The 24,027-nt window shown below is 43.6% G+C and overlaps 1 protein-coding gene across 1 annotated transcript in view; it reads right to left on the reverse strand.

Moving 5' to 3' along the window:
* Positions 1–24,027, reverse strand: part of LOC144754003 (uncharacterized) — a 115,812-nt gene that overhangs the window by 24,012 nt on the left and 67,773 nt on the right. The window contains exons 3-4 of the mRNA XM_078641521.1: positions 8,610–8,921; positions 690–813 (exon numbers count right to left, since the gene is read on the reverse strand). Coding sequence (XP_078497647.1) covers positions 690–813; positions 8,610–8,921 — 436 coding nt within the window. The remainder of the gene's footprint in view (positions 1–689; positions 814–8,609; positions 8,922–24,027) is intronic.

The following is a 24,027-nucleotide window of genomic DNA, read 5'->3' on the forward strand; positions in this document are numbered from 1 at the left end:
TTTGGAACCGTATTTCGGTCGAATAACATTCAAACATACCACTGCGATTCAGTTTTAGGCCAGGGTGCCCTAAACACGTCCTTTCCTTATACTGAATCGCAAAACCCAAACCACCATTCAGTGACATGTTATCCAATCACTATTTGGGCTTTGTACCTGTCAACAAAGAATTTTGGCATTTGCATATGGCCCGATTCTGCAAATCGGGCGGTTTGCGCCTACAAAAATGGTTCATACATAACTTTCTACCACTTTTCAGCATTTGGTATGGGGATGTTTCAATATTATACAAAGTTCTTATTTTTTTTCCTTTTTTTTATATACTGTATACAATCACAAATACTTCTGCAGGGTTAGCCACAACTGGCTTAGAACATTAGTACAGTCCTATTTATGCGGTTACCCTCTTGCTGGTTAGATTTTGGTAGAGAAGTAGATGTAAGGAATGTATACCTCTCTACTTGCCTTTCCTATCCTCTTTCTCTCTCTCATTTCTAACTTTTCTGTCCAACTTCTTTTTAAATGCATCTTCTCTTTAGGGATTTTCTAGCCTGACAAAGCACTCAAATGGCATGTATTGAGTTGAAAACAATGGACAGTGTCTTCAAGAGTGTTGTGGAAGTCAGTAGGTTTACACTAACGATTGAGCCTTCACCCCCCTTGTTCCCTCATCATGGGTTCCTTCTCACCTCTGCGCCGACTTCCTCTTGAAATAACAGGTAAATAAAATGGCCACTAAGAAGAGGACGAGAACAGCACCTCCCACCATCAAGACTTGGATGAATGACTTCCAGGAGGCCTCTGATTCAGCATCTGCAGAGAAAAGACACAGTCCTGTAAGTATGGTTGCTTCAAATGTCTGCTCAGTCTCTTGTTTGAAGTGGCAAACGGTCTTAATTTTGCTGCCTCCTCGCTGACAAAGATTTTCCCCCTTGCCCCATACCGTGGGATAACACAACATAGGAGGTGCGGGCAGTAAAATAAAAAACAGAGGGGGAAACAGGAGCAGAGGGTGGTGGAAGGAGGCATCCCAAGGTAAACAAGCATTGGCAAAGCCAATTAGTAAGGTATTGGCCAGCAGCATTTTGGCTTTGTCAATGGTTTGTCAATTCGTTTTGTCTTGGTTTTGCAAATCTATTTTGTTTGGGAAGCTGCTGGGCCTCTTCAATATTAAAAAAAATGGCTAAAAACAAAAATAGGTTTTGGTCTCAAAAATAGGCAGTGCCATAGTGGTTCCTGGCACTTAAGGGAACTGCTTTAGTTGTGGATTTGCTCCTAGTGAAAAGGAAGAATGCCGTCAGTCACAGTGAAGTTAGCGAAAAACTGAAGTGGGCTGAATCGTTGCCCCATGCTCTATGCTGTAGCGGGCAGAAGAAAAATGTGAATGACACAATAACAGACCAATGGATGAAGAGGGCTGGTTGAAAACCCCTATAAGTGCTTTATACATAGGGGGCCCGAAACCCAAAAGGAAGTTACACTTTTGAGTATATTTACACTCTGTAGTATGTTTATTACGTTTGGTATTCACAAGTTCCAAGTAAGAAGCAGGCGGTCATTTATAAAGGCACTGGCAGGAACCACCGTCACAACGGTTCATGCCAGATGCATTTTATTGTGTGCTACGGGGTTGCGTCAGAAGGACGCAGCCTTGTAGCAAACAGTATTTTTGTCTTTTCAAAAAGAAAATGCCAAACCAGGATTTTCTTTCTGGAAGAAAAAAAGCAACGCTCACCTCGCCATGGAAGGCTTCTACGTGGAGGGACGAGCATTATGATGTTTTTACTGTTTCTGTTTGCCAGGTTTTACCTGGTGGTTGGAAATAGTATCAAAATGACTACATGTCCGCCATCCAAATTGGGCGGGTGGACATGTAGCTATTTCTCAGATGGCTGTAACTCCCAAGGGCCGTCAGAGGAGTTTGGCCATGGCGGAGACAGAGTAGTCTCCAGCGTGGCCAAACTTAAGGTCCGCCCACAATTAAACTTGACGGACAGAACACTGTATTGGCGGGGAGTAAACCTTGTTACCGTTGCAACAGAGTACCCACTCAGCCAATATATAAATTAGGTCCTTAGTCTTATGTGGGGGATGACATCCCTCCCTAAACCCCTTTCCTGACCTACCCTAAACCACTCTTATTACTCCCTAATCCCATCTCCTTTCATAGAACGTTTGCCAATGTTACCACTCATTCCTGTGTCCCGCCCACATTTACTACTAAAATCTGTATTTACAAGAGCAGAGAATCTGCAGTCGGGGTGGAGAACTCCAGATATATACATATAGGCAAAACTTACACTTTGTAGTACATTTTATAATACTACCAAACACACTACAATGTGCAGTTTGTGAATCAGGTCCATCATTTTTATAGCGAAACAAAAGGTTTTGGTTAACATCAGACCTAGCTAAAAAAAATAGAATGGGAGTCTTGGAGGCCGGGAGGTTGGGGGGGGCTTAATAAAATGGTGCAGACAGGCCATGGAATAAGGTTTCACAACAGCTTCACTGTTTGCTTTTACCTACTTAGCTTGGATGTCACTTTACCAACTCCACACACAAAACACAAGAAAGTTGAAGTAGGAAGGAAGGGTGGCAAAATAAAAAAAAAATTAGCCTGGGCTTGGTGGAGATTTCACCCCAAGGCAGTCACTGGCACATATGATGGTAAATGCTCTGCGGTGGAATGGCCTAGAACTCAGGAACGAAAAACCACCATTGGGTCTGGGCTCCCAACGGCACAGCTTGCCACAAGCTTATATTGAACAATATAGATGCACGTGCCGTTAACTAGTTAACCTGACATCTTTTTGGGTCACAACATACGAAAGGAACACTATGTTGGTTGGATTTATTTCCAATTATTGTATTTGCTTTTATTTTATGAATTACTCTTCTGCTTAAACATATGATTTGTCAATTGTTCGCACAAATTCTAAAACCTTATATACACAACAAAACTCACAATCTTATTGTCAAAAAACAATTTTTCTATTTACAATAATATACTCAACATTTCTTCATTCAAACCTCAATCATCCATCAATCATACCAGTGCAGACAAAAACAAAGATACATCAATGATTAGATATATGCAGGAATTTCAATATTCACAACAAAAGCCAATATATATTTAAACCAAAAAATATATATACAATTTACTGATTCCTATCACTTTTTAATTCTTTGATTTGGCTTATTGATGAAAGTCTACGCGTTTCGAACTCGCATCAGTTAGGAGTTCTCATCAGGACCAAAATCTGTAATGGAGAACACAAAAAAGGCTTTTTTTAGAATACTAGTTGTTTTCCCAGCTGCCTATCCCCAAAACTACAAGCCTCCACACCTTACCTCTCGCTCATCAGAGATTGAATTGTTCACAACGTCAAACTACAACAAATACAGGGAAAACCAAAGTCAAACAACCAGTTCAGACCACGTCTTCCAATTTTCTGCCACACGCAACTCTACAGTCACTTACTTGTTAATTCATTTTGGCGTCATGTTTTTATGTAACGCTGCCTGGCTCTCAGCACTCTAAAGAACCGGGTGAAAAAAGGGGGGGGTTTTGGCTCTGTCAGTCATACTGTCCTATTAAAGTTGGTTCTGTTTCTGCATGCATGGCCTCTGCGAGGCAGCGCTTACCTTTGTGAGAAACTCTGGCTGGTTGTGTAGGTTTGGTTCTTTGTGTGCTCCCGCCGGCGTTTCTGCAAACAATGGATGACCCAGTGTTAGAGAATATATGATTCTCCGTCAAGTTGGTACATTAGAATCTTAAACTGGCGTTATTTTATTCTTTCTTACTGTAATGAGACGAGGCACAATGCGGTGTATTCGAACGGCCGTTTCTTTCCGTGGAGAATGCTTCTGTGTCACAATCACTTCCTGGTCCGCATAGGATCATGGGGAGTGTAGTGCGATCGGGTCAAGATCTTTATACAATAATTTAGAGCATCTCGTGATGCTTTTTGGTGAACACTCACGGTTCATTAAGGTTTTAATTACAGATTTCTTGTATGTTTCGTAAAATCAAAATCTTGTTGTGAAACGATCTTGTATGTTGTGTTGGTATCGTTCGTGTCATTCCGCAATTTCTGGTTGGGGTGCCATGGGAAGTGTAGTTTTCCTTCAATCACATGACATTTCTCCTACGATATTGTACAGTCTCACCTTGCATTTCTTCATATGTTATATACATTGCTGTATGTGTTTACATATTTGTATAGATTTTTTGCACGGGCGTCGCGTGTTTTGTGCTGATAGATTGACGCTGCTATCTTCCTTATACTGGGCGATTTCCATTGTATTTGCATAGAATTAGTTAAGTCGTCATTGTCTGATCTCACATTAGGTTGTTTCTTTGGTGTCTGTATTGCAGCATGTAGTAACATATAGTTTTTCTGGTGTGGTGTATTGTACACAGAAATTGGACATCCAGGGTACTGAATTTAGAGTGCTGTTTTTTATTTTATTTTCAGGCAGTTCCATAGATGCCTACAGAATGTAGATCTTCTTTGTGCTGATAATTTTGAAGGATCAAGTTAAAGTTTGAACATTTCAGACAATTCATTCAGTCCTCGAATTGCCGTGTTAAACTTAACTATTAACATGGCTTCTCTTTTTGTTAGTTTGGCATCCAAATCACCGCCTCGTGCATCATTTTCCACCTTTGAAATGACTGTCCATAATATATCAGAGTCCTTGTCATTTTTTTCACGGCAATGATTTACCAAAGGTGCTGTAGCAACATTATTTTTTATTCTTGATTTACGTTGCTGTATCCTTAGACGTACCTCTTGGTTGGTCTTCCCAATATATAATAAATTGCACGGGCATGTAATTCCATATACCACAAATCGGGATTTGCAGTTAGAGAAGGCCTCATGTTTCCAATTTATTTGATTATGTGTGAACACTGTTCCTTCTTTTGTTGTATCGCAGCATGAACATGTGCCACACTTGTGATGGCCTCGGACAGGGGGTAAACCTAGCATGGTGCGCAAGTTTGGATTCTTTGTATGTGGTACCGCTGCTCTCACTAATTGATTGGCAATGCTATGGTTCTTTTTGAATGCAAATAGTGGTTCGTTCTTGAAGGATTGGTCCAAATTTCTTAACAAATGCCAATATTGTTTAACCACCTTCTTTAAAGTGTTTGAATTTGGACAGAATGTCGATACAAATACCATTCTTTTACTCTCCTTTTTAGGTCTTCTTTCTAGTAGGCTTTCCCTTGGTGTCCACCAAGCCCTCTTGAGGGATTTTTTAAGCAGTTTTTTTGGGTAACCACGTTGTTGGAGGTTAGATGTAAGATTTTCTGCGTGCCTTGGGTATTCTTCCTTCTCTTTGCAATTACGCCGAATTCTAAGGTATTGCCCGTATGGGAGATTATCCTTAAGGCTACGTGGATGATTACTTCCAAAATGCAAGGCTTTGTTTTGATCCGTTGGTTTTTTATATAGTGTTGTCACCAGACCTCCACATGAAGGATAGACCTCAACATCCAAGAACGCCATTTTGTCTTTAGAGTGTTCCATGCTGAATTTGATTGTGGGCATGCTGTTATTAATCCACTCATGGAAATTTCTCAAATCCTCTTCTGAGCCTGTCCAGACGAAGAAAATATTGTCTATAAATCGATACCAGTGTGTTATTCATTGTGCAAAGGGATTGTTCTTGTAGACAAAAGTTTCCTCATATTTGGACATGTAAATGTAAATGTGTAAATGTATGAAACTTATATAGCGCAGGACTTACCTTGGGGCATCTCCGCGCTTGCTTAGGGAACCCGTCCTGGTATTCCCCTGTGAGAAACCCCGGCAGGGTATCCACAAGGTGAAAGCCAGGCATCCCGCCGCGAGGGGCCGATGTGGAGATTAAGCAAGCTATTGCCCAAAGTCGCAGAGTGTGACCCCGTGAGTCGAGTAGGCACCGGAGCGAGAATTGTCGAGACCGTGGAATTTATGAGCCCTAGACCCGCCGAGGCGGGGAATCGAACCCTGGTCCACGGTCGATCTCAGATTCCGGGTCTGCCGCCTCTAACCACTGAGCCACACTTCTCCATGAACATGGACATGAATAGCACAGCAAGTTCCGGGGCAAATGGGCATGGGAAAAAAATGACAAGGACTCTGATATATTATGGACAGTCATTTCAAAGGTGGAAAATGATGCACGAGGCGGTGATTTGGATGCCAAACTAACAAAAAGAGAAGCCATGTTAATAGTTAAGTTTAACACGGCAATTCGAGGACTGAATGAATTGTCTGAAATGTTCAAACTTTAACTTGATCCTTCAAAATTATCAGCACAAAGAAGATCTACATTCTGTAGGCATCTATGGAACTGCCTGAAAATAAAATAAAAAACAGCACTCTAAATTCAGTACCCTGGATGTTCAATTTCTGTGTACAATACACCACAACAGAAAAACTATATGTTACTACATGCTGCAATACAGACACCAAAGAAACAACCTAATGTGAGATCAGACAATGACGACTTAACTAATTCTATGCAAATACAATGGAAATCGCCCAGTATAAGGAAGATAGCAGCGTCAATCTATCAGCACAAAACACGCGACGCCCGTGCAAAAAATCTATACAAATATGTAAACACATACAGCAATGTATATAACATATGAAGAAATGCAAGGTGAGACTGTACAATATCGTAGGAGAAACGTCATGTGATTGAAGGAAAACTACACTTCCCATGGCACCCCAACCAGAAATTGCGGAATGACACGAACGATACCAACACAACATACGAGATCGTTTCACAACAAGATTTTGATTTTACGAAACATACAAGAAATCTGTAATTAAAAGCTAAACGAACCGTGAGTGTTCACCAAAAAGCGCCACGAGACGCTCTAAATTATTGTATAAAGATCTTGACCCGATCGCACTACACTTCCCATGATCCTATGCGGACCAGGAAGTGATTGCGACACAGAAGCATTCTCCACGGAAAGAAACAGCCGTTCGAATACACCGCATTGTGCCTCGTCTCATTACAGTAAGAAAGAATAAAATAACGCCAGTTTAAGATTCTAATGTACCAACTTGACGGAGAATCATATATTCTCTAACACTGGGTCATCCATTGTTTGCAGAAACGCCGGCGGGAGCACACAAAGAACCAAACCTACACAACCAGCCAGAGTTTCTCACAAAGGTAAGCGCTGCCTCGCAGCGGCCATGCATGCAGAAACAGAACCAACTTTAATAGGACAGTATGACTGACAGAGCCAACCCCCCCCCCCCCTTTTTTCACCCCGTTCTTTAGAGTGCTGAGAGCCAGGCAGCGTTACATAAAAACATGACGCCAAAATGAATTAACAAGTAAGTGACTGTAGAGTTGCTTGTGGCAGAAAATTGGAAGACGTGGTCTGAACTGGTTGTTTGACTTTGGTTTTCCCTGTATTTGTTGTAGTTTGACGTCGTGAACAATTCAATCTCTGATGAGCGAGAGGTAAGGTGTGGAGGCTTGTAGTTTTGGGGATAGGCAGCTGGGAAAATAACTAGTATTCTAAAAAAAGCCTTTTTTGTGTTCTCCATTACAGATTTTGGTCCTGATGAGAACTCCTAACTGATGCGAGTTCGAAACGCGTAGACTTTCATCAATAAGCCAAATCAAAGAATTAAAAAGTGATAGGAATCAGTAAATTGTATATATATTTTTTGGTTTAAATATATATTGGCTTTTGTTGTGAATATTGAAATTCCTGCATATATCTAATCATTGATGTATATTTGTTTTTGTCTGTACTGGTATGATTGATGGATGATTGAGGTTTGAATGAAGAAATGTTGAGTATATTATTGTAAATAGAAAAATTATTTTTTGACAATAAGATTGTGAATTTTGTTGTGTATATAAGGTTTTAGAATTTGTGCGAGCAATTGACAAATCATATGTTTAAGCAGAAGAGTAATTAATAAAATAAAAGCAAATAAAATAATTGAAAATAAATCCAACCAACATAGTGTTCCTTTCGTATGTTGTGACCCAAAAAGATGTCAGGTTAACTAGTTAACGGCACGTTCTCTAGAACTCAGGAAGGCTGTGTTGAAGTTTGTTAACCGAGGATCTTTCAGGGATTCTGACTGGGAATACATTTTTCTCAATTTCTCATCTAGCTAAGGTTAAAGTATGCAGCAAGTGGGGTCTAAATAGAATAAAGAGTAAACCCCTCATCTGCTTACTTTGGGGTTTTAACATTTTTAATTTACCCACCAGTGGGAAGAGAAGACCTGTGATTCCCAAAAGTCCCACCTTTGCCTGTCCTCAATCCTTCGGCTGGCCTCTTTTTTCTCCCCATGGCTTCAGGCACAGGGTGGTTGTAGACTTGACTCAGAGACAATATGCTCTCACTTCTCCATTTATCAATCACACTGTCCTTTTGCCCTCTTTACACATGCTCTGCCCTTCTCGAAGGGGCTGTGAGAAGGTCCACTAGAGATTGGATGTTCATTGGATAGAACTGCCAATGGGCCAGCGATTAAATGGGCATTAAAGAACCTTTTTGACACCTCTTAGGGATTTCTTTTTTTCAATAATCTACTTTTCTGATGTAGCAATCATCGCTGGTTGCTTACCGCCTTCAGTTTCTATATCCGCGGGGGGGTGGTAGTCATAGTTGTCGGTGGGTTCAAAGCAATGCTCTGCCTGCCAGGTTGGGTTCTCCAGCGCTGAGCACCTCCATCTCCCCCAGTCTTCCTTACTTCCCAGGTCTAGAACAACCCGAGCTCCAGATTTTCCTAGTAACGCGTCCTTCCGGGGTGGTAAACCATTAATTGTCCAAGAGAAGGCCAGGGCGGCATCGGGCAGTGGATCTATCGTCTTGCAGACTTTGCAGAAGAGGACTTTCTGCTGGGGGAAGAAGCTGATGGAGATATTATTGAAGCATCCTGGAGAAGGAGGAGAAACCAAGGGACAGGGAACGAAACAGAAAAGATGAAGGCAGGTAGATGATGGTAACGGAGAAAAAAGAAAGAAAATTACAAGATAGATATGAATGACAGAGAAAGGAAACAAAGAGAAAAGATTGAGAGAAGGAGGCAAAAAACAAAAAAAGAATGAGGAAAAGGGTATAAAGAAAATGAAAGGGGAATAAAACAGGAAACAAAGAAAAAAGGATAGAACAGAAAAACACAATATAGAATATATTTAATATGATGGCATTTAACTTGCATTACACGTATGTCACATGAAGTGCATTTAAATATTTATTTACATACTGCTCTGCTAATGGGGGACCTCCAGGTTAACCCAGTGTTGTTCTATAAAACAACTGTTAAAAATGTGTTTTTGTTAAAATGTATTCTTTTTTCCCCTTTAAACAGAGTGCAGGAATTTGAATTATTTTGCCATATGGCATTGCTTGAATGCAGTTACCACTGTGTTTATTGCAGGTTTTTGAAAGTGATTATGTTCATATCAGTTTGATGCAACTTTTTTTTTGATTACTCCGAAAAGAAAAGAAATGGAGAAGGGCCAATCTCCAAGCTGCCCTCACCCAACTCAAAAGTGCTATTTTCCACACAGATACCTCATCACTACAAGCAGGACCATCTTCAAGAAGACCCCTATCAGCAAAACAGCCAACAGCAGCAATAACTCTTCAAACCCATAAAGCACTGCTGCAGTTCATTACAAGCCCCTGTTATTCCACCATCAGTAGAGAAATGCAATGCCATCAATCACTTCTTCACTGAGACAATAAACACCAGGTCACTGACAACATGAAAGAGACATCCAGTGCATCTCCCATGCTCCTCTGCTCCACACCCAAGTGGAATACCTTCAAATTACTCACACAAGAATTCCTCCTGTGGAGATACAATTGTTCCCTCCTCTGTAATTTAATCTCCTGGAGTAGATGCCCTCATGCCATTGACTAGCACTGTCAGTGCCACGCTCCGGCACAAAACCTACCCAGACCCCCTGAAGACTGAAAAGATCCTTCCACTGCTGTGAAATCAACCCTGGATCCACATAAGCTTGCTATTTTCCACCTAATCACCTATTTATCCTTCAGAGATGAATTTACTGAGCAAGCTGTCTCAGCAAGCCACTGGGACAGACCAGGCTTCTTCAATGACAGAAAATACCCCACCTGATTTTACCACTCAATGTTTCTGCAGCCTCGGAGACAGTCAACCATGAAGCACTAATCCACACCATGGTGTCCTGTAATAGCTTAGGTTCTACCTCACTAACTTCTGTCACTCATATGGATAACCACTATCACTTCCCAGGAATGCTCTCTTCTTGGACTGCTCAAGGTTTCATCATTTCTCTCATCACCTTCCACCTCTCCATGCACCATCGCGGGCCGCACTAACCAGTGACAATATGAAGATCGATTAGTACACCGACTCAACTCTATCTCAAAATTGTCTCGCTCAATGATGTTCAGCAACTGAGAATTTGTCTTGAGCCAATCCTGGGTGAAGGAGAAGGGCACAATTAAACGTCCATCTAGGGTTGTGCCTATAGGCAGGACACTGGAAAACCATAGTTACAGGTGAGTGGTCAGAGATGTACCCTGGCCAATGATTATTTCTTTTAGACCTTATCTGCTATTGCGGTATCCACAAAGAAATAGTCAAGCCTAGCAAAATGGCCATATTTCTTGCTATGAAATGTGTAACCCCTTGTCTGGCCCATTTGGTGGCACCACACAACGACCAACCCCAGATCTTAGAGCATACTCCTTAGTGCCTGCCTAGTTTTAGGTGTAGAGATACAGTCTCTCCTTGTAGATCTTTCTAGGATAGGATTAAGCAGAGTATTAGAGTCTCCCCCCATACTGTCGGTGGTGCAGCCTCCAACAAACTCCTCTCCAGCGCCGCGAGATATGAGAGCTCATCATATTCAGGCCATAAAAGTCCCCACAAACAAATTCATTGTTAGAGCATCTTATAGCCCCCAAAACCCATCTACTGGAGCCATCCGGTTTAAACAATAGCATCTCTAACCCTGCTCCTTTCCTCAAAAGAATGGCGACGCCCTTACAAAGTTCTACTTGATCGGAAACTGCGTAAATCTCCATCCATCTACACTATGAATACAGTTGTCTACTTTCTGTTGCTGTTAAATTTGTCTCCTGCAAAATTATGATGTGGGCCCTACTTTCTTCAAGATATTGGAATACCAGCCTCTGCCTTCCGTTTGATCTAAGACTGTTAACATTCCATGTTAAAGAACATAGCTCCTAACCCTCCCCATTGTCTTGTAGGACAAACCCCCTATATATATATATAAGAGCGATTAAAACAACAATCCACTGCTCCCCACCCAGTGCCCTCACCCAACCCCACCCTCGAGGAACCGTCCCTCTACTATGGGGCTTCCCCGGGGAGGGGATTCTAAACACACAAACAATTAAAAACACATAAATCCCCCCACTCTCTATCCCATCTCTCCGCCGCCCCCTACTGCTTATGCTTTCTGATTGTATCAAGGAGAGCATCCACCTCTGCGATAGTTAAACATCTGGTTGTTCCATATGATACACAGCATTACTGGGAACTTAAGATGGGCTTTACAGCCGTGGTCCATGCAGATAAGAGCGGTGAGGCGGTGGGGACGGATGGGGGACGGGACTCAACAGACGACCATGAGGGAAAACTAAGTAAATAATTCATTTTCCCTCATCGTTGTCTGTCGAAAAACCCCCTTCACCAAGCCCCACTGCCCTACCGCTCTTACCTGCACGGGCCACAGCTGCTGCTTTAGCCCCCAATTTATGAAGCTCTTCCAACCTTTTACTAAGAGCCCACTGCCGCTGATCAGTGGCCTTACAGACATCTGACCTAATAGTGAAGGAGTTATCTTTATTAGTGCGAGGCGGCGTTTCTAAGCTATGCCGAGATGGTCTCCTTCACTGTATAAGTAAGAAAATTCACCAGAATCCTCCTAGGTTTCTTACATTTCAGGTTCCTTTTCCTTTTTATTTCATCTCTGTATTGCTTCCTTACTGCCTTCCTACTATGTAATGCAATTCCCTTCTGTTTTTACAGTGTGTATGTAAAGCACTCTGATACATAAGGGTAAAGCTAATCCTATATAAAACTTTTAAAATAAAAAATAAATGGTTCCCTGTGCACTCTTTGGATCTCAAGTTCTAGGTTAATGTCCGACTTGTCCTTGAAAACTCTGTCCCGTAGCAATGCAACCACAAAGGACTTTATATCAGCCCCTTCCTCATCTCTGGGACATTCAGAATCCGGATGTTACTCCACCTCGAATGTTTCTCGATTCTTTCTAGATCCTCCCTCAGGCCTTGATTTTGTTTAATTAGCAGCGAGATTTCGCGTGCGTTTTTCTGTTCATCTTACTTAACCAGTGCCACTTCTTGATCCAGTACTTTAGTTTGTGAGGGCACTTCATCCAATTTTTGGTTCAAGGGCTAGACAGGAGGCCTGTATCCCAGACTGATTGGTCTCGGAAACCTCAAATCTGTTTTTAATCTCAGTCCTTCTACTCGGTAGTATGGTGGATAATGACTCCTCCTCCTGCTACCTCAACCCTATCTCCCCTGCCAATCTCGCCGGGAGACTCCTGAGTGGCGACTGTATCCACCTGGGGCACTTCATCCACCTCCCAAGGACTTTCTAAACAGGCTAGCACCTCAAACCTATTTCTAGTAGTAATCTGTTCAGAGGACTGCGCAGATGACTGAGTGTCCCCATTCTTACCCAGCCCTACTACTGTGATAGATGTGTACGTATTATTAGTATCCGCTCCTTGCATGTTTTGATTTTGAGCTGTTGCAGCCATCACTCTAAAGTAGGAATTAGGGGATGGGTCACTCTTATCTGGGTGGCAGGAAGTTTCCTTCCCCTAACGCCTGGGACATTTTTAGCCTGTTTAGAAGATTTTCACAATACTACAATGGTGGTTAGCAGTATTTTTGATGACAATATGGGTTCCATATTGAGTCAGCTACCCTCACAACAGTCTGGGATACATGTAAAGCTTTCATGAGAGGAGTTATGCAAAACCTGGGTTATTCCAAGAATAGGGCAGAGAGAGTATAATGTATTGACCTATAGCAGGAAATTTGGGTGTTGGAGGCTGCCCTGCAAGTGCAAAGTTCCCCCCTGTGCAGGGATCATGTGAGAAAGAGGCTAGAGGATGCTCAGCTAAATTTCAAGCTCAAGCTGGGAAAGACATTTATGGATAGGTGGCAAGACAAGAGTATGAAGGTCTTTGAGTATGGGGAGAGAGCAGGAGCACTCCTACCTTGGAAATGTAGATCAGAGCGGGCGTGGAATAATATCAAGGAATTTATCATTAACTCTCAGGGTGATGTCTCTAAAAATGGGGTGGTCAAGCAAGATCATCAGGTCTCTCTCTTTTCTGCGCTGTATATCGAGTAGATTACTCCAGACCTGGAAAGTCTTAGGTGTGGCTTCAGGATAAGATCCTCTAGGGGCTTATGGAGATAGGAATGAAGCACAAATTACGGAGGCCGTAGTTTGCGAGCTAGTATTATAGCAGGTAGGTTATCTGAGCTTCACAGTACCAAATCGTCCTTACTTTTGGCATCTGAGGCTTCGTAAATTGCAGCTGATGAGGGATGTACGGCAGTACAATGCGATCATTTTGATCGGGGTACTTTACAACGCGGTTTTCACAACTCAAGTCGTTACAACAACTTGCGTTGGAGGGCGCTGGATTGTGGATTAATTTCATTTTCTATTCCAGCTCCAGCCCACGTAACAGTAGGGAAGGTGTTGGAATAGAAAATCAAACTATTCCTTAAGCAAGAGCGCCATCCAGCGCAAGTCGTAGTAATGACTTGCGTTGTAATGGCTGCGTCGTAAAGGTCGCGCTGTGTAAACACCGCGTTGTAAAGGATGTTTCCCCTGATGAGGAAAGGACATTCGCACTTATTTTACTGGACTCGAGTGCTGCATTTGACACGGTTTCTCACGGTTGTGGGAGGCTGGGTTCGGTGGCAGCTCCTGGGAATGGATCAAACACTTCTTGCAGAATAGATCGTTACAACCCCTTTTTAAGTCCAAGGTGTGTCCTCTGTCTCGAGGGGTACCACAGGGCTCGGCCCTTAACCCTACTCTATTCAATGTCTACATGCGCCCCCTGGCAGACATTGTGCTGAAACATGGGGTGAAATTGGTGCCATATGCCGATGACACTCAGTTGATTGTTACATTGGAGCAAAAGGAGGCAGGAGCGGCATCGTATTTCAAGGCCTGCTTGAGTGATCTTGCTAACTGGATGAAGTTTAGCTGCTTGCAACTGAATGCAGGAAAGACAGAGGTGATGGTAGTTGCAAATAGCCCTCCATATGGTCATATTTGTGGTGGACGGTGGAACTGGCACCCTATCATATACACAGCAGATATCAGCTGTGGCCGGAACCTGCTTTGACATTCTTAGAATGTTGCGTAATATTCTGGATTTACTGCCACTAGACGCCGAAAGGACCATTGTGCAGGCACTTGTCACGTCCTGATTGGAATATTGCAACATCCTCTATCGAGGGGTGACCAAAAGAAATCTGAACATTTTGCCGAAGGTCCAGAATGCCTGATATTGAATATCCCTAGGCGGGCACTGGTTGGGGCAGCCTTGAGGGAATTACACTGGCTCCATATACAGGCTAGAGTCACCTTTAAGGTGTTTTATTTTCGCCATAGGATCCTCAACAAGACCTCCTCGGAAATTGAGGTTGTTGGGCAATGAAAAGCTGATCGTGCCTAAGGTTCGGTCAGGAGGTAATTCCTTTGGTTTTCTCACGGCTAAGGCCTGGAATGACCTACCCATGAACTGGGGACATGTCCATCAGAGACAATGTTTTGAAAAAAACTGAAAACCTGTCTCTTTCTATCTCCCCCTGGGGGCTGGTAGCAGGCCTCTCGCATCTTAGGGCCAATGGGACTGGAGAGGGGGTCTGGGTCAGTTGCCGTGGTCTATGGTGTCCTAGGTCGGGGATACTCCGTTGGAGTAATCGGGCGCTTTACAAGCTTAATAATAATAATAATAATAAATTGGCTCCACAACTAATTCACATATGTAAAAAGGAGAGAGAGACCCCTTGTTGTAGCCAAGGGAGTAGGGTACTCTTGACAAGTAAAACAAATATTCCCTTGGGTTATGAAAGGAACAGGATACAAGGTTCAACGCACAACTAGGTCGTACCTCACAAGGCGTACAATAATACAATTCGTCAAGGAAAATCCCACCTAGTATTTGAATCAATTGCTAAATAGCACTGAAGTTTTACAAAAATCTTTTATTATTAAAAAAAATGGTCACAATGTTAAAACTTCAATGCACCCACCCATGAAGAGGAGCATTCGTTCGGTGATTCTCTGTCGTTTAAGAGTGCAATAAGTTAGAGGAGGTGTAGAATCAAAAAAAACCTCTACCCTCGAGGAACGAACGGACACGGTAGAGTGAACAAGAAAGTGAATACGTAATTAAGGCATTTAAATACAGTAGCCACTCAGCAGGAAATCTAAGCAACCTCTCGGGAAGGCCAAAAGGAAGTTAGAACGTATAAGTACATTGTGTGCACTAAGCAGAGTATCTGCATTAACTGAAGAGAAATTGAACAGAAAACAGTTCTAATCAGAAGAAGAACTGAACGGACTTATAAAGTTTGACTCAAGAAGGCATATAAACCAAGCTATACAATAAGGAATACAGAGAGAAACGAACTAACTATTGTCTTGATAAAGATAAATAATAATCAAACCCATCAAAATGCGTCGACGCATCATTGTACATAAGCCAAGGGAAAATTTGGACCGGAAGGTACGAAAATAAGTGTATTCAGGCCAGGTTTCTAGACTGTCTCATAGGATATGTTCCTTTGAAAGTCAAAGTATACTGTCTAACCATTGTTCTCTTTTTATGTCATAGTATACTGTGTAAACTGATTGTAATTGGGGATTTTACATTTATTCTTTTTATGAATTGGTTTTATGAATTGTTTTGCATAAAACTGTGATAGATAACCCAAAGGAATATTTGTTTTACTCCACAACTAATCCATCCAGATCAGAAAGGGTTTGTCACTAAGCACCAAATCCATTATCTCACACAGCAATTATTTGGATGCGTCGACCTGGCCATGGAGCATTCGACTCCATTGGCTGTTGCCACAATAGATGTGCCCAAAGCCTTTGACCAGGCTTATTAGGTATATTTGTGAGAGGTCTTGGCAGCTCTAAGGTTTAGCTCATGTTTTATTTTGACTCTTCAGAGAATGTATGCAAACTTGTGGGCACAAATTTTATTTAATGGAGCTCTGACAGAGAACTTTAGGATTACCTGAGGTACGAGGCAAGGGTGCCCCCTTTCTCGTCTTTTGTTTGATATTTATATCGAACCATTTGCCCAGTTAAGATAGTGCTTTACGCAGATGATTTAATAATTTATACATCAGACCCTTTTCATACCATCCTCAGGGTAGAAAAGTTAGCAGAAGAATTTTAGGGCATTGTCAGGTTATGCTGTTAATACGACTATGTGCTAGAATATCACTAATTGGAATTGGGAGGGGACAGAGTTTAGGTATTTGGCTATTTCAATAGTTTATTCACTGGGGAGGTTCCAGCACATCATTTAGGGCGGGTGGCAAAGGAGATTGATAGGCTCCTTAGAAGGTGGAGAAACTTGCCATTATCCATCTAGGGGCGAGTAAACCTGATTAAAATGACAGTTTTACCTAAGCTGACCTATCTTTTCACACAGGGGCACCCTTTTTTTCTCTCTGCCAGGGTTTTCATGGGGGGAACCACCACGAAAACCGTGGTGGAGAGGAAACTTGTAATATTCTTGGCGGGACCACGGCGGTCCCGCCAAACATATTGCGTCCTCAGGACCTCCGCCAGGTGGCATTGGCAGTCCAATGATGGTTCTGACCGCCCAAGTCGTAATGGGGCGATCGGACCGATGGTGCGGCGGTGCCTGGACCGCCATCGCCGCACCAACACAAGTCTGGTGGTCCTCGGATAGCCAGACTCCTAATTGGACCCTTAGTGTGTTACATCTCTCACGGGCAGGGATGAGGCGGTATAATGAGAAAGGACATTGACTGATGTGGATTTTGGAAGGAACACAGGTGCACAATCTGGTGGCTGCAGCGTGTCTCTGCAGAATCTGTAGCTCATGCAAAGTAACATTAGTTGCATGGCATCCTGATGGCTCCAGTGCTGGAGGTGAGAGTGTGTTCCAGGGGAGGCTTCGGAGGTAGCAGTGAAGAGTTCGTCAACAGGGACCATCAGGTTGGGATTAGAGGAGTGAAGTGAGACGGGGGCACGGGGGGTCTTCAGAAGAGAAAGGAAGGTGCTAGTACTGAAGGGATGTGGCTAGATGGTCTCCAGCTTTGAAGCGACAGTGATTGGTGTGTAATGTTGTGCCTGTGGAGCCTCTAGCACACAGTGCAGAGAGTTACATTGGTGGGTTCATGTACCTGGATGGGAAGATCGTGGGCATGGTGATGTCACATGATTGAAGTGGAGTGGTGTGGCTCACTGGTTAGAGGCGGCAGACCCGGAAGCAGAGGACGGCCCGGGACCAGGGTTCAATTCCCGACGCGGCAGGGTCGTGGACCAGGGTCAGCGGACTCGATAATTCTCGCCTCGGTGCCTACTCTAACCAGGGATCACACTCGGCAACTCTGGGCATTAGCTTGCCTCATCTCCACAACGGCCCCCCACATACGCTGGGGATGCCTGGTTTCACCTTGGAGATACCCAGTAGGGACCATCTCACAGGGAAAGCCAGGACGGGTTCCCCAGCGGTCTACAGCGCGAAGATACCCCATGTGGGGTGATTCATGCGCTTTACAAGACATCATTACATTACATTACATTACATTACATAATAAGAAGAATCACCAAAACAATTAAAGACTGAAGATTCTAAGAAACTTACTTTGTGTTGTGGACATATGTTCCTCTAGATTTACTTTGTTACTGTTGTTACAATGATATTAACTCGAAATTCACGTGTGCTAGGGAATCTGGTTAATATACCGGCCCATAGTAGCCCATCGCAGTCGGGAAGGATCATGCTACCTCATTTATGTACCCTTTACCTCCTTCCTTCCTCCAGGTTTGCACTGGACAGAAGTGCTACTAATACATTAGTGCTGACAACTATATCATAGGTATGCAAAACAAATAACTAATCTGGACACACATAGTATACAAAAATATATTCTGTTTATTATTCTTATATTTTTTCTCTCTTTTTTGTTTCTTTGGTTTATAGTTATTATCAAAAAGATTTTTTTTCTTTTTATATATAACAATACATTTGATCAAGCAACAATAAAATTGATCAACAAAAAATTTTTTTTTCTCCATTTGATGTATCTATGATTATGATGAGGTATAACCACACAAAAGACAATAAGAACAACAAATTAAGGAAAAAAGGGAAAACTGTTTGTTGACAATAACAATAGTAAATCAGTAGATCCTGGGGTGTAAAGTTGTAAATAGATGTTAATGTCCAAAATTAAATGGGAACACTGGTTGAAAGACAGCGATGTCACCAACGCGTTTCAGTCTTGGACCTTCCTCAGGGTGAATCTACCAGTGGCATACTAACAATTCTTGTATATAAGACACTATCATGCAAAGAAGGTGCATTTCTGTTTTCATCAGCTGTTGTACTCGGCCGGGCTTTGCTCCGCCGTGGTGCCTGTGGCCGGGCTTGGCTCCGCCGGCATTTCCCAGCACCGTGGTGTTACCGGCCGGGCTTGGCTCCGCCCTGACTACAATCCCCAGCTGCCCCAGCGCTAAAGGACGAGGCTCACGCAGAAGGGCAGCGCCGGGAGGCGCATAAAGGAGAGCACGCCGACAGGGTGTGTTGGGAGGTGCATTTCTGTTTTCATCAGCTGTTGTACTCGGCCGGGCTTTGCTCTGCCGTGGTGCCTGTGGCCGGGCTTGGCTCCGCCGGCATTTCCCAGCACCGTGGTGTTACCGGCCGGGCTTGGCTCCGCCCTGACTACAATCCCCAGCTGCCCCAGCGCTACAGGACGAGGCTCACGCAGAAGGGCAGCGCCGGGAGGCGCATAAAGGAGAGCACGCCGACAGGGTGTGTTGGGAGGTGCATTTCTGTTTTCATCAGCTGTTGTACTCGGCCGGGCTTTGCTCCGCCGTGGTGCCTGTGGCCGGGCTTGGCTCCGCCGGCATTTCCCAGCACCGTGGTGTTACCGGCCGGGCTTGGCTCCGCCCTGAGTACAATCCCCAGCTGCCCCAGCGCTACAGGACGAGGCTCACGCAGAAGGGCAGCGCCGGGAGGCGCATAAAGGAGAGCACGCCGACAGGGTGTGTTGGGAGGTGCATTTCTGTTTTCATCAGCTGTTGTACTCGGCCGGGCTTTGCTCCGCCGTGGTGCCTGTGGCCGGGCTTGGCTCCGCCGGCATTTCCCAGCACCGTGGTGTTACCGGCCGGGCTTGGCTCCGCCCTGACTACAATCCCCAGCTGCCCCAGCGCTACAGGACGAGGCTCACGCAGAAGGGCAGCGCCGGGAGGCGCATAAAGGAGAGCACGCCGACAGGGTGTGTTGGGAGGTGCATTTCTGTTTTCATCAGCTGTTGTACTCGGCCGGGCTTTGCTCCGCCGTGGTGCCTGTGGCCGGGCTTGGCTCCGCCGACATTTCCCAGCACCGTGGTGTTACCGGCCGGGCTTGGCTCCGCCCTGACTACAATCCCCAGCTGCCCCAGCGCTACAGGACGAGGCTCACGCAGAAGGGCAGCGCCGGGAGGCGCATAAAGGAGAGCACGCCGACAGGGTGTGTTGGGAGGTGCATTTCTGTTTTCATCAGCTGTTGTACTCGGCCGGGCTTTGCTCCGCCGTGGTGCCTGTGGCCGGGCTTGGCTCCGCCGGCATTTCCCAGCACCGTGGTGTTACCGGCCGGGCTTGGCTCCACCCTGACTACAATCCCCAGCTGCCCCAGCGCTACAGGACGAGGCTCACGCAGAAGGGCAGCGCCGGGAGGCGCATAAAGGAGAACACGCCTCCTCGTCCCGCGGGACGCGCGCGGGAGCGCCCGGGGCTAAGCCCGGGCAAAGGGCGGGCCCTCTGAGGCCCTCAGAGACCGCAGGAGACCGGACCGGGCCACCCCCCTGATATTTACCTTTCCACTTCATCGAAGGTATATTACTTCTCCTTGTCTTATATGGTAAATTGTCGGTTCTAGGCATGATGGAGGCCAAAAGTAAAAGTAGGGTGGCGGTCAAAAAAACACCTATGCTCACTCGGTCAACTACCAGGAAACAAACTTTGGCGCCAACCCCTTTGCCCACCTTGACTGCAATCGATAGGATGCTGCAACAGACAATTGGTGTCGTTGTCAATGCTATTGAAAGTACTGAAAGAAGATTATCCCTACCAGCCAGTATGTGTTTATCTAATCAAATACCATATACTGATAATACACATGTTAGCATTCCGAATGAGACAATAATGTCACATGATTCACTTCTATTGGAATCATTTGCAGGTTTACCAAGGTATGATCTAATACAATCTGTTGTACCACAACCCTCAGATTCTACTGTTCCCGATACTAGGGAGACTAGACTGTCTATAACACCTGACCTATCAGCCAGCATATTACCACAGCCCCTAATATCTAGTATTGTGTCTGTAACAAATGGGGATCTGGATGACTATGCTACTAATCCTGTTATTCCAACTGTACACATTAGTGATATTAGTCTGTCAAGCAGTGAAACTGATTGTGAGCCTGTACCCTCTAAAAGGAAATTAACCCAAAGTCGAAATAGGTTAATAATGAACAAACAAGCTAAAATATACAGAAAGAAAAAGAAGAGGGCTATACAAACTTTAGATACAAATTAAAGAGAAGGTGCGATACAGCAGAACAGTGGAGGGAGACATGAAAAAGATATAAAATTACTAGAAGTGCAGGCTTCTAGTAATATCGAGGCGGTTAAAGAATGTCTCGAGAAAATGGTAAGGGTCTGCATTGCACCGGTGATGGAATCTCTGGAAATTCTAAGTAAAAAAATAGAAAATCTAGAGAAATTGGGAATAGCTAACTTGGATGTCTTAGAACAACTGGGTTCGCAAATTAGATCTCATTCAAGTAATTTAAAATCTGGGAATCATTGTAATGGTAAATTAAGTACAGTAAATTGTACTCCTAGTGTGCCCATTATGAAGGGAAATCCGGTACCAACTACAAGTGGAAGGCAGAGGCAAACAACTACCGTCCCCAAGGTAACACGAGGGCAAAATATAGACGGGGTTCAAAGAAACATCAGTGAACCAACTCCCACCTACAAGAGCCTACCTGTACCAAGGCGCCATATTGATAATGTCATCCCAGCCACTATCAATTTGCCGCCTAATTGCAGACCATTTGTAGCGATACTTGCGAATGTCCCCAAGTTGTTGCCTAACCAATTTGAAAATCAAGAAACCTTGAAAAATAAGACCTTGTATTGGTTGGCGAAAAATTGTGGGTTTCCATTACGAGGTGCGGAAGAGATCATAACTACGCAAAGGGTAGGTTGGGTTGGGCCTAACAAAAAGGAGGTAGATGGGGACTGTATAATTATAAATTTTAGGACTACAGAATGGGCGAGAGATTCGATTTTACATGCACCGATGCCATCGAATCACGAATACAACATCACGCTGTTCCCACTTGACTATTTTTATAGGAACCAGTCAGGAAGACAAATTTTTACACATAACTTTCAGCATCCAAGAGTGGCCCCCACTAAATATCCCAATGTTGTACCTATTTGTCCCCCCCTACTACCTAACCTGTATGATAACTTCTTGGTCCCAACTTTTAATAGATTCCAGCCGCTCACCTCACTTGAGGAGAACGACTGACTGAGTAATCCATCTTTGACACAGGGGTCTGGAAATACTGTTATAGGTGTTACATTACCTTTAGAGAAAGAGTTGGGTGATGAAAGTTGTGCAAATAATATAATTGAACCACAATTAACCTCACCACATACCACGCTGTGTATAGGCAATGTTGTAGATAACGAACCAACTGTAACCAATGATAATGTCAATGTTACTCCGACTGGAATATCTGAGGTTTCAATCTTGTCTAATCACCTAGAAAGTATTGGAAATAATAATGTTGATTCTATTGTACTTAATAGTTGGAATATAGCCGGAATTGCCTCTAAATTATGTACCCCATTCTGGGATAATTTCATCATATGTGGCTATGACATAATTTGTCTCCAAGAGACATGGCATACTGGTCTAATAGAAGTTGAGGGTTACACCTCCTATAATGTGGCAGCAGTAGCTTCCAAAGCTGGTAGAGCTAAGGGAGGTCTGCTGACCTTGGTTTCAACTAAACTGACAGAATTTACTCTTGGGGAGCATTCGACAGTTTGTCAGCATGCATCTATTGTGCGCTTAAAACATAGTCATGGTAGGGATCTAATTGTTGTAAATTTCTATAACAATATTGTGGGCCCAAAACGTGATATGATTGTCCCCGATGTCGAACGCGCTATTGAAGCTGCAATCATTCTCTCCAAGAATAACTTTGTAATTCTGTGGTCAGGCGACTTTAACATCCAAGCCTGCAGATATGCCCGGAAGGGGATATGTGGTCACCACGAGGATTATGAAGAGGGTGGCATTATTTATGCCAATCACTTTCCGCATAGTAACTATGGCAGCGCACTGAATAATTTAATAGCCAAATTTAATCTGGAATTGCTCGATTGTACCAAAAACAACAATAATGAAATTTGTCCAACTTTTAGGGGGAGAGATGCTCATACTAATATTGATCACATCTTGGTGTCCAGTGGTTCCATTTTCACAAATGTCTGGGTAATAGAGCAGCCTGTGAGTGATCATAATAGCATCTCTGTGGAGTTAATGGGATGGGGTCAAAAAAGTGTTGTGAAAGGCAAAGCAGTTCACGGGATTTCCGCCGAAAGACCAAATGGTACAAGAATCAAGTGGATTAAGATTGACCCTAATAAACTTACAAAGGATATTCTTGGTAAATGTACCAGAGAGGTTGAATACTGCCTTGCACCTAATGTGATAGCACCTGAGGTTCTCTCCAATTTTATGAAAATTACATGCACAGTTGAAAATTCCCTGTTAAGAAAAAACAGAAGTGGCAAAAGAAACAAAACTGCGTGGTTTGATAAACATTGTGCCGAGACCCTGAATAAATTAAAAAGTGTACTTAATACTAAACCAAGAAACAAAGAAAGAGTCAGAGAAGAACGTACTAATTATAAACTGGCCCTGGCAAGTAGGAAAAGGGAGCTACAGGACGAGGCCTGGAATAAACTTGACATGGCCGCTGTAACTAAAAACCATAAACTCTTTTGGGAAACTATTAATGGCCCATTCCTAAAAAATGAAAATACCCCTGAGGTCAGTTCCCATGTCAGCTGTCTTGCATGGATTGCACATTTTTCTGAGATTTTTAATTCAGATCTTAAATCTGATGGGTTTACGGTATGTTTTAATTGGAAGAAAATGCACTTGTTTTTAACCTTAAATGAAGTGACAGATGCAATTAAAAATAGTAAGGGTGGTAAAGCACCCGGGCCCGATGGGGTACCCATGGACTTTTTTAAGCATGAAATAACATTATGGGCCCCAATCCTAACTCGTTACTTTAACGCAGCGGTGGAAGATAAACTACCCCTGACATGGGGCCAATCAATTATTATACCCCTTTATAAAAAAGGATCAAGGTCAGAGGCAAGGAATTATCGTCCAATCTCTCTTTTGGACTCGACAGTTAAAATCCTTAGTCGAGTCCTTTTAGTGAGGTTGGAAGCCTGGGTCGAGGAGAACAACATTTTGTCCCCAGTGCAGTATGGGTTTCGTAGGGGACTGGGAACAATGGAGCAGTGCGTGAACCTGGAACTCATAGTCGGCAAGTATACTAAAGCCAAATCTGGTAACCTTTTTTTATGCTTTGCCGACTTGAGTTCCGCGTTCGATCTGGTGGAACACGCACTGCTCTGGCCCATATTAC

The sequence above is a fragment of the Lissotriton helveticus genome, chromosome 5_1 (genome assembly GCF_964261635.1).
Source record: "Lissotriton helveticus chromosome 5_1, aLisHel1.1, whole genome shotgun sequence".
NCBI lineage: Eukaryota > Metazoa > Chordata > Amphibia > Caudata > Salamandridae > Lissotriton > Lissotriton helveticus.